Source organism: Chelonoidis abingdonii, chromosome 4 (genome assembly GCF_003597395.2).
Source record: "Chelonoidis abingdonii isolate Lonesome George chromosome 4, CheloAbing_2.0, whole genome shotgun sequence".
NCBI lineage: Eukaryota > Metazoa > Chordata > Testudines > Testudinidae > Chelonoidis > Chelonoidis abingdonii.
This window is the reverse complement of record NC_133772.1, coordinates 45,021,533-45,036,261: the sequence shown is the minus strand read 5'-3', so window position 1 is coordinate 45,036,261 and position 14,729 is coordinate 45,021,533. Positions and strand designations below refer to the sequence as shown.

Genomic DNA, 14,729 nt, shown 5'->3' with positions numbered 1-14,729 from the left:
AATGGCACAGTATGGTTCCTTGTTTGCATTCTGAGAAGCCTGAGAGAGATGAGACAAAGAAAAGCAGCACCTGAGCAACATGGTTGGAGAGAACAAAGGACTGGAAGTCAAGATACTGGCATTCTATCCATCTTCGGACTTTGTACAGCAGTCCCTCAACATAGCTGCTTTCTTTTAGCTACTATAAGCCATACTGCCAGCACTGAAACTAACTTGCTGCATAGCTCTGAATAAGTCACTTAACCTCTCTTTGCTTCTCAGGTTTCCCCATCAAGAAAATGGACATAATGCTAAGTAGCCTTTGTAGGTCTTAAGGGTATGGCTACACAGACATTAAACACCTGTGGTCGGCCCAGGTCAGCTGACTCTGGCTTGCAGGGCTGTAAAATTACAATATAGATGTTTGGGCTTGGGCTGGAGCCTGAGCTCTGGGACCTTGGGATCGGGGAGGGTCCAGAGCCAAGGCTCCAGCCTAAGGCCAAATGTCTACATAACAATTTTTAGCCCCACAGCCCAAACCCAAGTCAGTTGACCTGGGCCAGCCGCAACTGTGCCGCAGGTCTTCTATTCCAGAGTAGATGTACCATACATGGCCTGTGTAGGCCATCTATATGGAAGTGAACTTCACACCAACCTGCTGAATTCCATTTGGAATGTGGAGTCTATTGTACTAAGGTATCCTGAGTCTGTGAGGAAAGTGACCACCACCTTGTACCGCAGTATAATGCATTCAACTTTCTGGGGTAGGGGAAGAATCCCTTCCTGACCTCAGAAGGCAATCAGCGTGCACACTAAAGCATGAGGACTGTCAGCCCTTAGAATGCTTTGCCCTCATAAGTACAGCTGCAAATGTTACTTTCACTCACTTGCATTTCTAATTCTCTCTTGAATGCTGCAAAACTACTTCTCTCTCTGGGAATCCTGAGCTGCCCCTTATTACCATATACTTGCATTTACCATCACTGATGTCAGAAATTACATACATATATTTAGGATTGGCAGGGTGGGGAAGAGAGTTTAACCTCACAGAAAATATGCTTTAATTTTTTTCCAAGCAAAAATACAAAATACTAGTTTCACTTAAAAATATCAATAGTTATGATTAAGAAGCTGTAAATTTAACCTCTCATTTTCTGTTTAACATCTCTCCCTGATAAAATTGTCACCAGCCATAACATCGAAATCCCAGTTCTCAGGCTTACAACCCAATCCAGATTCAGACATGCACCTCATAAGACTGTCTATGTGCAAGTTACACAGTCCCTCTGCTCCCCCTCCTGTCTCTACCTGAAACTGCAGGGTACTGAATTGGATAAAGCTGCTGTTTTCTGACCTCTCCAATCCCAAACATTTTACTCTAAATACACATCTGAGGTGTAGGAATAAATCCCAAAATAACTGGAGCCACTTCACCATAGTATATTCACCAGGTATGGCCAAGATTTGCGTAAGTGTCTAGTGATTTTGGGTGCCCAACTTGCGAGATCTTAAACGTGCCTGATTTTCAGGAAATGCTCAAACTGGGCACCTAAAAATTAAGGTATCCAAAGTTCATAGTTACTTCTGAAAATCTTGGCCAAAGTTCAAAGTGCTCTTAGGTGACTGACAAGAGTATTTTGCAAATAGTTTGCCAGAATAAGAATAAAAGCAATACTTAGACCTTGATTCTGAATGTGCTTAATGTCTACACGGGGTGGGGAGACGGATCGATCTAAGATACGCGACTTCAGCTATGCTATTTGAGTAGCTGAAGTCGAAGTACCTTAGCTCAACTTACCTGGCTGTCCTCACAGTGGCAAGTCGACTGCCGCGGCTCCCCTGTCGACTCTGCTTATTCCTCCTGCCAAGGTGGAGTACGGGTATCGATTTGGGGATCAATTTATCGTGTCTAGATGAGACGCGATATATTCATCCCCGATAGATTGATTACTACTCAGTGATCCAGCAGGTAGTGTAGACGTGGCCTAAGAGTTAAGCTTGGTCTCAGTGTTCATATAACAACAACAATAATGGGAATATCTAGCTGTTATATAGCACTTTTCACCTGTTGATCTCAAAGCACTTAAAGGATGGGAAGCATCATCACTCTCATTCTACTGCTGGGGAGGACTGAAGCAAGAGGTGTGGTTTGCCCAAAGTCACATAGCAAGTCAATGAGAGAGTGACAAGCACAACACAGATGTCTCCTCACTACCAATCGTGATGCCCTATTCACAGCACGTTTCACATGGTGAGGCATGGAACTGTTCACATGACAAGACAGAAGGAAGACTATAGCTGATTATGCTGAGAAAAATAATTTTTGGTGTGTTACGAAACCACACACTAGACACAGGAATTTGTTGTGGTCCTATGGGAAACACTTTGCACTACAGACGCTAACTGAGGTCTCTAGTATAGGATCATCTGCTGAGCTCTGTGGAGAGGGGAGGTAAAAGTGTGCTAGGCCTGTGTTTTTCCACTAGATAAAGAGTCTCCAATAATGAAAGTGGTAATGCCCACTATCAGCTTAGTTCCCCTGTCCTTAGCAGGGCAGCTAAAGATTTAAACCTATTAAGTAGCAGGAAAGAAGTAATCCCACCCATCCTAAACACCTTTCCCTACACAGAAGCTCTCCTTCCTCTGCTATATTCAAATGCTTACTAAAACTACATATAAGATCACATAAGGTCACAAGAGGTGAGACAAGATGATCTAATAGTCCCTTCGTTCTTAAACTCTATAAATGGAGAGAGAAATATGTGAATGATGTTAATTATGGCACGGCCAAGCAATAAGTAGGTGGATTAGTGCCAACTTGGTAAAACAAAATAACATCTCACAAGGCATTTGAACACTGAGTGTGAGTAACTAGAATGCTCTGTCTGTGGTGATGCAAAGCAGCTGTAAAGCCATTTGAACCAATCAGTTAAGCCAGGTTTATGGTTGCTTTGTATCAATGAAAGGATGCAAAACCATGAGAATGCACTGGTGAAACTGGCCGTACATTTTCAAGAGCCCCTGAGAGCATGCTACTAATGCAAAATGGGAGTAAGCAGCAAGCTAGTCTTCCTTAAGTTGATGTCCATGGAGCTACACCGATTTACAGCAGCTGAGCATCTAAGCCTCTGTGTTGATCTTACGGACCACTATTTATAGTAGTTCCTACTTTGTTTGCTGTGGGATTATTTTCTACTAGGAATTCTCAGAAAAGAGACAAATGTTTCGATTCAGCTACTGTCCCATACTCACATCACTATCCTTCAGCAACAAATACTCTTTATTTGACACCTGGCATAAATCGTTCAAAAACATGTCATTTTCTTCACTTACTTGGTTTGACACTGAAGGGCACCAAACATCTTAAAACATTATTGAGGGGGGGCAGTTTCCACTTACAATGCCATTCAGAGCAACAGTGGTGCTTGTTTCTAAGAAAGTGTCATTAGATGGGGGGTAATTAGATTTATAATGTCACTCATAAAAAGTTGGTAGCAAGGAGAGCTAGGATAGCTGGTAAGTTTTACATAAAACTAAAAGTCATGTTATGCTCAAAATGCTTAAGTTTATTGCTCTATTTAATGATGACCAGCAGTATTTTAAAAAAGAATACCAGTTCACTTGGTTAGTGTATCACTGAAGGAAATATTTTAAATATAGCAATAAAATCAAGTGGTTTAAAGATAACACATTTTGCCACATTCATGCAAACCCTGCTGACAGGATTTTTACAGAGGCACGATACAAGGTAAACACAGGTACTGAACCAACAGAAGACATGTATTGAACTTTTGGGAAAGCTTTCCCCACAGTGACGCAGTAAGTTGTATGCACAGCTCTTCAGGCCTGTGCAGAACATCAGTGGGAGCAGGCTCAAGCCCTTATTATTCTCAGGAGCGGCTCCAGGCCCCAGCACGCCAAGCGTGTGCTTGGGGCGGCATGCTGCGCAGGGCGCTCTGCCGGTTGCCGGGAGGGCAGCATGCCTGCATAGGGTCAGTGAAGCCGCGGGACCAGCAGAACCTCCGCAGGCACGCCTGTGGGAGGTCCACCGGAGCCGCAGGACCGGTGACCGGCAAAGCGCCCTCCGTGGCATGCCGCCATGCTTGGGGCAGCGAAATGTCTAGAGCCACCCATGATTATTCTGAATGCTGTTTGATCCCTTCTTGATCAACAAGTGCCATAAATTCTCAGAATTTTCAGCACTTCCTAGAAATGTTTTAAAAAATAAGTTGCAGATATCTTTAATTGCTCACTAGGGCCCTAGTTCGCAAAGCACTTCACTCACATAGTCAAGTCCATCCATGTTCAGTAAAGTGCTCAAGCACGTATGTAACGATGCACATGCTTGGAGTCCTTTGCTGAATCGGGGCCTAGAACACAACCAAGATCAGCAAAGTCTCTATTGCCTAAAGGGAACCGCTGCTGCATGGATCAGGAGTTTTAGGAACCAGTGAGAGTGACAGTCTAAATTTATTTTCAAAGGCAAATCTCTAAACAGTGGCCAACATATTAAGGCTGAGATTTTTCAAAACTTCCTATAGGATTTGGATGCCCTTTTCCCATAAACTGTAATGGGAACTTGGTACTCAAATCAATTAAGGTTTGTTTACACTGCAACCTGGAGGTGATTGCTGCTGCTTTGCTGCTACCTTTGATCTAGCATGCCCAAACGTCCTGCAATCACACACCTAAGTGCAGCGGAGACATTCTCTCAGGGCTTGTCTATACATAAAACACTGCACCGTCACAGTGTAGCTCTTCAGTGAAGAGGGAGAGCTTCTCCCATTGGCACAGGTACTCCACATCTGAGAGGCAGTAGCTAGGTTTATGGGAGAATTCTCCCATTGAGCTAGTGCTGTCTACGGTGGGGTTTAGGTTGGTTTAACTGTGTCACTCAAGGGTGTAGCATTTTCACACCCCTGAGCAACGTAGTTATATCAACCTAACTTCCTGGTGCAGACCAGGCCTCAGTCAGCTTTGAAAATCTCAATCTAACTTCACAGTGCACGAGTGACTTCCTTTACTATGTATTCATTAAAGAAGAGTTCAAGTCACAAAATTCAGAATCTGTTTTTAAAATACCCCAAATTTCATGGGAAATTGTATCATGGATTTTGGTCTGGCTCAAAGAGAGCAGCTATTCGTCAAATTCAGATCTGGATCCAAGTTAAGATTTCATAATATTCACAAAGATTGGGGGGATGCTTGAATTCAGGGTTTGGTTCAGTCTCATCTCTAATAGTCACCAAACTTTTCCATTCTTTTCTTGATTCCATAGTATATTGGAGATAAAGAAGTGGTAATTGCCTCATGTCAATGAATTGTCTCCCCCCGGCTCCCTTGGTTCTGCTACATTTTGTGGAATTTTTCTTTTTTCACAAGCAAATGAAGTGTGAAACATGATTTCAATATGAATCAACTTGAATCATTTAATGCAGAGGCTCAGAAGGTTTATGATATACACAGTATTCGGTAGTTTAAAATGTAAAAACAATCAGAAAAAGGCAAAAAGTTAATTTCAAGCTTAGTCAACATACGGTACATATTTCAGCATGACAGTTTCAAAGAGTTCCACACTGTATTTGGATCTATTAGCAATTAAATCGTTTTTTAAAAATAGCAAACTCAAGACAGCTAGTGAATTTTTTTTGATTTTGTAACAAAATGAGCTACTATTCTTATTTACAGTATAAATAAGCCATTTTTTTGGTGATTATGTTCTGCCACATGTTTAAGACAAGCAGTATCTCAGCTCTTAAATGTTGATGCAAACAAGAGCATAAAAGAAAGCAATATCAAAGTAAAACAAATATATATATATGTATGTATGTATATGTATCTTCAACAAAGACTGCCAAGTTACCATGTGTCTCTTGTCAGATCTATAATATAGCTGACTTCTCTCAAGAGTTCTCTTGGTTTTAATCACTAGGAATATCATGAATGCTTATTCTTCTGCTTCTCTTGAGAGCTGTTTTTCATACAAGCTCATGACATGGTGGACAAATTGATATTGTTCACAAGTCTGGATCATTCCTCCCCTGAAAAGGAAAGCAGAAAAAAAGGGGAGGGAAACAGTCCTTGTATTACATGTAAACAGTGTACTTAATGGTGAATGGCACAGCTAAAATGAAATGGCCTTATGCTCCAAGAGCCTATTTCAAAGCCCACTGACTGAAGTCAATAGAAAAGCTGCCACTGACTGCACTGGGTTTGGATCTGGCCTCAAATGTCTCTGCTAACCAGGAAATGAGAGGTATTCAGAACAGAGATAAGTTTTACCTTTGCTTTTCTCTCAGTGAGGCCCTAATTCATTAACAATATCATCATTTATTATGTGTTACAGGAGTCATGGTAGGCACTGTATAAATACATAGACACAAAGTCCCTGCTCCAAAGAGCTTGCAGTCTAAATAGATGAGACAGGTGCGAGGGGAAACAAGTTAAGAGACTTGTCCAATGTCACCCAGCAGGTCAGTGGCAGAACTGGGAATAGAAGCCAGGTCTCCTAAATCCCAAACCAGTGCCCTCTCACCTGGACCTCACTGTCTCCCATGCAGTAAATGAGATTTCCCCGCCTCCCCTCTCTGATGTCATAGGATGATGCATTCTGGAATACTTCCAGTGAACCAGGAAGTGCCAGCAGGATTTCAGACTAGGCAAAGGCATTTCAACAGAGAATAGCTCATATTCTAAGCTGACTGCCATCCACATCCTGATTAGTAAGGACTTTCGACATAGAAATCTGGGCTCCACTCAGCTTTCAGTCTAACTTTGCTGTTCTGCTTCAAAAAGTGAACTGAAAACCTGAAATGAAGACTGAGTTCACCTGAACCCATAATATAACTAGGCAAGAAGAGAAGTGTGATATGCTGTTCCATGCATTATGTAGTAAGTAATTATTATTTTAGCTAGTAGCATGGGTTGCACTGGTCTGAAGGGAGCATGGTAACTGCTTATTTGGCACATTCCTTCAGCAGTGGGTTCCCTAGGAAGTCAGTGAAAGCGGCTCCTTCTTGACCCAAGGGAGAGCAGATGGTGTTCCCATCAAGTTGTCCATGTGCCACAAAAGGTCTCACTGGCACCAGGAGGTAAATGTATCTGCTTCAACTTCAGCAAAACTGGCCCAATGTTTTAAAAATACACCCACTGTAATCATAGGGCCAGGTTGTATGTAAGTGGCTTCCTCCCTTACTTCCCTGCGTAGTGGCTGGGCCCAATCCCAGTTCCTCTGCTCAAGCAGCTCAAGGAGTGCAATCACTGCATGAGGCAGATGCTCCAAAGTCGGCAGGAAGATGGTGGTATCATGTGTCCCCCCACAACCCCTGCACCAGCTGGCAGGGGTGGGGAACACATGCTGCACCTCTTCAAAGAAACCCCATAGCCAGCTGAGCATACCTATTTGTCAATCTGCTCTACTTAGAACAGCATCTTTGTTCATCTGTTTCAGAGTGTTTCTGTGCACCGCATTTCTGCTGCACACAGCCCTGAAAATGTATCTCCATCAGGCTGTGACACACAAGGAATGTTAGTCATATCCGGTGATTACTCCCCATGCAATTCCATTAACAGCTAGGTTGGACACTGACGTTGTGGCAACAGAAGCAGTGGGGTGGCCATCTAGTTTCAGACCACAGGAAATGATTTTCCTTTTATCTCATTCTCTGCTATGCTGCTGCTTCCTCCCTCCTCCCTCCCCCTCCCCCACACATCATGAGTTCACTGTCCAAGCTTTGGCAAAGACTCGAGAATCTATATTTTCGCCCTTCTTTGCCACAGAGGCCTTTCAAATACAAGTTTTTTCAGTGACAGAAGGTACTCAACATCCCTGAACACTGGCTGAAGGGATGCAGGAAGCATCACTCAGCCTTTTCTTTGCTGCATCGACTATTTTTAGGACCAAATGCTGGACTCCTGTACAAAGTCCAATACACAGGCCCTGTGCAAGGGACCTAGGGAGAAGGACTCTTTCTCCCACTAACCTGACAGCAAGCTTAAAAACACCCCACTGGCTTTAACAGGAACTACTACTATGTAGTCACAGATCCATGGATGACATTACCCCAAAGTATTTGTTCTTCCATGGAGCAATGTTTAGCAGTGGCACACTGAGGTGTACATTGCCCCTACCCACCAGGGGTTCTGTGCAGTCTCTCTCCAGACAAACAAACAGTGTTGTGAAACGCCATCTAGGGCCTTCTGCAGCTATTGTGGCAAAAGGATTTCTCCCTAAATGTCAAAAGGGAGCAATTCTTTTGCAGATAGCAAAGGTCAAAAGTTCAGGAGGATGGCAACTGCACTACTCTTTTATCACATTTACCTTATAATGCCAGACTCCAGAATGGACCCGAGAAAGGTTTCCCCTGCTGGGTGTTGGTGTCTGTTATTTCATGTTAGTAAAATTAGCTTCCCCAAACCAGATATTGGACATTGGATATAGCAATGACTATCTGAAGATGTTCCCTACTGTTCACAAGCAAGAGAAGGATTCTTAGAGCCAACACTCATCATAGCGCTACTGATCTGCATGTCCCGTAGTGTTTTCCTACTTTCATCTCCCTTGCTCAAAATGTTCATTCCAGCCTCTCATTCCCATACACCCTCATGTCCCTGGAGGCTCTTCCACCCCTGCTCAACCTGTTTTGTCTGCCTACTAACCTTGAACAATGGTGACTGGTCAAAGAAGTCACTATCTGCTATGCTCCTTTGCAATGGCTGCCTCCTTACATGTGCTGCTCCTGGGGCCACAATGAGACATGGGGGTAGGGAAGCGGTAGTGGCAGCAGACAGACATATGCATAGATGGTTTCAAAGGGGATTCTAGCCCCTTGCCCCTTTCCCCATTCCCTGGAAGCAGCAGGACCTTGCTGGCCATCAGGTCTCTCTATCGTGAATCATAATGCAGTTCCCTATCCCATCCCACTAATGACCATAAGGGACAGAGGAGAGGCAGACCTCACAGCCTGATTTTTCCCAATGTATCAGGGGCTCCTGCAGGGCCCTTGGACTTGTTCCCCCTCTGATGAAGCAGTAGGTATTAGGCCCTGTTGTGCCGTCCTCTTCTTCTGAACTCTCATCCCTGCAGGCTAATATTAAAAAATAAACCTCTTGTAGCAAGTACATTGTTTGTCTGGACACCCTTTGCTCTCATTTCTGTGGCTATCAGGCTGTGAAATGCATCCCCGTGGTACTCTCAGACAGAAGTCAGTAGAGGGCATTTCAGATCCAGTGACTCTCTCTGTGCTAGGACAAACCAATACTCTAGTCAATTTTTGTTTCTTTTGTGAACGTCCATTGTCTGGGTCGACCTTCACTGAAGCAGTCAAACCACCAGCACCTCTGCAGGTCTCCGCCTATCAAGACCACAGCAGGGTGAAAAGCATTTCATTTTCTGCCTCCCACTGAGCAGAACTACTCATCTGAAATAAGGTTCAGTGTGGGGTTGTGTTTTTCATTCATTTTTTAAAAAACTTTGGTATATTTTTTCATGACATTTCTTCTCCTCACTCCATTTATTATTATCGTTAGAGAGAGCATGGAGACACATTTTGACAGAGCTTCAAACCAATGGGAGAAGAAAAATAATCTCTCTGGTGCAAAACTCAGGTCCGTCCACTTTGTAGTCAAAATCAAATGCAGCTGGCATGATGAGAAACCCTTATATAGAAACCTTTTGATTGTGAAGAGCTTTGCATCTCCTTTCGCATGTCTGCAAACATCTCTTGCCTGTGCGTAAAGCAACATCCTCCAGCGTACACTATCGGCAGCTTCCATACTGCAGTGCTCTTCCACTGAGGCTTGCAATTCTAGCTAGACTACATTCATTTTCTTCATCATTTGTGTTCCATCCTTACAGCTGTGTGCCTTTCTGTGATTCTGAGAGCAATGGGCCTCTCAGCCTTATTCTTTTAGCTATAACTGTGGGCCAGATCCGCAGTCAGTGTAAATGAGCAGTAGTGCCATTAAAATAAATCAGCTGTAACTCCATTAAAATCAAAGCAGCTATGCCAGCCTCTGAAAATCTGGCCCCATTGTGACTTCTTGTAGTTGTCATCTGCTGCTGGGATTTGATAATATTGGTAACACAGGCTAATTCTATAGCACAGATGAGAGGTGATATTTAAAATTCTTAATAGTATCTAAGGCCCAAATTCTTCAGAGGTGTTGAGGCACCTAACTCCCATTGATTTCACTGGGAATTAAGAACTTAAATACCTTTGACATCTAGGCCCAAGTGACTTAGAAGCCTAAGTTGCATTAAAAGTCAATTGGACTTGATTCATAGCCACTACTTAGGTTCAGGTGCTCTTGAAAATTTTACCCATTGACCTGAGGTTTATCTTTTTTTCCCCCTCATGTTTCTTTTCCTCCTCAAACATGTGGAAATATTTTTTTTTTATTATTTTTGAAAGGAAGAAGATTCTCTTACCTGTCTAGCCGTAACTGGCAGGTTGTTCTCAGTATGTCAGTTATTCCCTCGTACTTCAACTGTTTACAACAAATGCTGGTGGCAATAAAGCAGCCAGTCCTCCCAATCCCTGCACTGGGGAGGACAAAGGGGGGGAGGGTGTAAGCAAATAACCCAGAAAAAATGTTAAAATTTCATTTATAACGTACAGAGGCTGCTGTCAAATGTGTGAAATAAACAGAATCCTCCATCATCCCTGGGGTGTGTGTATGGAAAAATCATTACTAATCACTAATAAAAGACATTAGCTTCATTGGGACTTAAGTAATAATAACAGCAGCTCTTATACAGCACTTTCCATCAGTAGATGTCCCAGTATTTTACAAAGGAGGTCAGTATCATTATCCCCCTTTTAAAAATGGGTAAGCTGAGTTGCAGAGAGGGGACACGACTTGCCCAAGGTCACCCAGCAGGCCAGAGCTGGGAGAAGAACCCAAGTCCCCAGAGTCACAGTTCAGTGCTTTAGCCACTAGGCCCAGCTACCTTTCCATAGTTGTCCAGGGAAGCTTTGCATGGCTCTAGTTAGCTTCAGTGGTGTACTGTACAAGATAGACCTAAAGTGGAAGACCACTTTGCTATCAATCCACCATCACTGTAGCCTCTAAGCACTAAGGTGGTGTCTGTTGAAATCTCATGGATGGTAGTTTCACTCCCTTGACATGTTTCAATGTATTAGATGTTGCTAATATTTCATGATTATGAAAAAAAAATAACAGGTACGCTCCCTAAAAGGCTGTATTCAGCCGCAAAGGAATTTCAGTGATGCACATTATAAAGAAAAAGAGATATGACCCCATGTTGGTGCATCATGCTACAAAACAGGGGATCAGAGTCTGAATCCCAAGCACGGTCCTTCATTTTGCACACGGGAGGATGGAAGGACAAGCATGCTTGAGGTACATGCCAGTGGTTGATCCACCGCTCAGTTTGCTTGGGAAGCGGCACATCTGATTGAGGCTAGGAGTGATGCCACTGCGGCAGGGGTCAGATGTAAAATGGGATGCGGGGCCTCAGTGAAACAGGGATTGAAAGACGTCTGCCGTGACTCTGAACCTCGTCCCTTCCCTCACCAGCTAGGAACTGGTTAGTTCACTCTTGATGGGGCAAGCCAAGTACAGAAACTTGGTGTCAGCTGAGAATGTCTCATGGTGAAACAGGGATGGCCTCTGTGTACAAGAAATTAGAAAATAATGGGGGAGTAGGTACTTCGCCCCTCCCCTGAGAAGCAATTACTTACTAATGTGTGGAGTGGACAGTCACACACAGCAAACCATGTTGTAACCATGAGCATATTTTTTCAAGAGAATCTAGCCCTGCAAGTGCGGGGGATGACTCCAGGGCCCAGCCTCCAGCCTGAGCCCTAACGTCTACCCAGAGCCTGAGCCCTATGAGCCTGAGTCAGCTGACACAGGCCAGCCATGGGTGTTTTATTGCAGTGTAGACATACCCTAAATAACAGAGACACCAAAAAAACAGTTACCTTTTCCGTAACTGGCATTCTTCGAGATGTGTTGCTCATGTGTATGCCACAGTAGGTGTGCGCGCTCGCCACGTGCACTGGTGCCGGAAGTTTTTCCCCTAGTAGTACCCATAGGGGGAGAGCCCCAGCGACCCCTGGAGTGGTGCCTGCCTGGAGTGGTATAAGGGGAGCTGCGCGCTCCCCACACCCTCAATTCCTTCTTGCCAGACAATTCCGACAGAGGGGAAGGAAGGTGGGATGTGGAATAGACATGAGCAACACATCTCAAAGAACGCCAGTTACAGAAAAGGTAACTTTTTTCTTCTTTGAGTGATTGCTCATGTGTATTCCACAATAGGTGATTCCAAGCTATATCTGTTGGCGGTGTTCACAAGTTCCCAGGATGGAGGACAGCCCTGCCAAACCTGGAGTCAACCCTGGTTTGGGAGATGATCGCATAGTGTGAGGTGAACATGTGAACCGATGACCATGTGGCAGCCCTACAAATATCCTGGATGGAGATGTGGGCCATGAAGGCAGCCGACGAGGCCTGTGCCAGGGTCGAGTGTGCCCTCACAATGGGCGGCGGGGGGATGCCCGCCAGCTCATAACAGGAACGGATGCAAAAAGTGATCCAATTGGAAAGCCGCTGAGTGGAAATTGGCTGTCCCGTCACGTGCTCAGCCGAGACAACAAACAGTTGTGAGGACTTTCTGAACGGCTCAGTTCGCTTGATGTAGAAAGCCAGAGCCCGTCGCATGTCAAGCGTGTGGAGGCGGCATTCCTCACCGGATGCATGAGGCTTGGGGCAGAGGACTGGTAGTAAAATGTCCTGACCCATATGATAGGTGGAGAGCACCTTTGGAAGGAATGTAGGGTGTAGGTGGAGCTGGACCTTGTCTTTATGAAGTCCGTGTATGGCGGTTTGGAAGTCAGGGCCCTGAGCTCCAAGACTTGCCTGGCCAATGTATTAGCAACCAGGAAGGCCACCTTCCATGAGAGGTGAGACCAGGAGCACGTGGCCAGTGGTTCAGACGGGGACCCCATGAGACGAGCCAATACCAGGTTTAGATCCCACCGTGGAACGAGAGGTCTAGAATACGTGAAAAGAGAGTCTAGATTCTTAAGGAACCTGCCCATCGTAGCATGGGAAAACACCATGTGTCCTTGCACCGGCAGATTGACGGCTGACATGGCCACCAGGTGCACCTTGATGGACGAGGGCGCCAGGCCCTGGGCCCTCAGGTGGAGGAGATAAGGATAAGCTGGATCGAGGCGGTCACCAGGGAGACCCCTTGGTCTGCCGCTCACCTAGAAAACCAGGACCACTTCGCCAAATAAGCGCGGCGACTGGAGGGCTGTCTACTTTCAAGGAGGACACCCTGAACTTGCTCTGAGCACATCCTTTCCTCTCTACCTAACCACTGAGCAGCCATGCTGTAAGGTGAAAAGCCGCTAGGTTGGGGTGGAGGATGCGGCCCTGGTCCTGTGAGAGCAGGTCCGGGCAGAGCAGCAACGGCCATGGCGGAGCTACTGCCAGGCCCGTGAGGGTCCCATACCAATACTGCCTGGGCCACGCCGGGGCAATCAGCAGTACTCGGGCCTTGTCAAAGTTTATCTTCTTTAGGACCCTGCTGATTAGACGGAACAGGGGGAAGGCGTAGAGAAGCCAGCCTGACCAGGACAGGAGAAAGGAATTGGAGATAGTGCCCCTCCCCAGGCCCTCGCTGGAGCAGAACCGGGGGCATCGCTGGTTCTGCCAAGCCATGAATAGGTCCACTTGGGGAATTCCCCACCTTCGGAAGAGCCAGTGGGCCACTTCCAGGTGGAGGGACCACTTGTGTTACGAGAAGTCTCTGCTCAATCGATCCGTCCTCTCATTGCGGGCACTCGGTAAGTAGAAGGCCTTCAGGTGAATGTCGTGGGCTATACAGAAGTCCCCTTGGATACTTCAGTGGAAATGCTGTACCCCCTCTTTGAGAAGATATGGGAAGAAGTGATTCCAGCAGACTGGAAAGAGGGATATCTCATCAAAATCCCCAAGAAAGGAGACCTTAGCAACTGTGCTAATTATAGAGGAATCACACTCCTGTTGGTGCCAGGGAAGGTCTTCAACCGAGTCCTCTTAGAGAGAATGAAGGATGCCGTCGATCCACAGCTACGAGATGAACAGGCAGGTTTCCGGCAGAACAGATCATTCACAGACCAGATAGCAATGCTTCGCATCATAGTCGAGCAGTCTCTGGAGTGGAACTCCTCGTTGTACATCAAATTTGTTGACTATGAGAAAGCGTTCGATAGCATGGATCAAGAGACCCTCTGGAAGCTCCTTCGGCACTACGGCATCCCAGTAAAGGTGGTCAACCTGATCAAGAACTCATATGATGGTATACACTGTAGAGTGATCCATGAAGGGCAGCTCACTAACAGCTTCCAGGCGCGAACTGGAGTCAGACAAGGATGCTTGTTGTCACCACTTCTCTTTCTCCTCGTCATCGATTGGATTCTGAGCGCCATTACGAGCGTAGGAACGGATCCAGTGGACATTGTGACTCAGCTTGATGACTGGACTTTGCTGATGACCTTGCACTCTGTCGCACAGTAAACAGCAGATGCAAGAGGAGACCAACGTGTGGCAGCACATCATCACAGGTTGCCTCACATTCACAAGGCAAGACCAGATCCTTAGGATTAACTCCATCAGCATGACCCAGTACACTGAATGGAGCCCTCTGGAAGAAGTGCAGTCCTTCACTACCTAGGTAGCATCATCGACACGCAGGGTGGCACAGACGCAGACATCAAAGTAGGATTGGTAAGGCA

The 14,729-nt window shown here is 45.4% G+C and overlaps 1 protein-coding gene across 1 annotated transcript in view; it reads right to left on the bottom strand.

Moving 5' to 3' along the window:
* The window catches only part of IGSF22 (immunoglobulin superfamily member 22), a 212,263-nt gene that overhangs the window by 56,286 nt on the left and 141,248 nt on the right, over positions 1-14,729 (bottom strand). Inside the window, exons 13-14 of the mRNA XM_032765505.2 lie at positions 10,409-10,522; positions 5,929-6,020 (exon numbers count right to left, since the gene is read on the bottom strand). Of these exons, the coding sequence (XP_032621396.1) occupies positions 5,929-6,020; positions 10,409-10,522 (206 nt within the window). The remainder of the gene's footprint in view (positions 1-5,928; positions 6,021-10,408; positions 10,523-14,729) is intronic.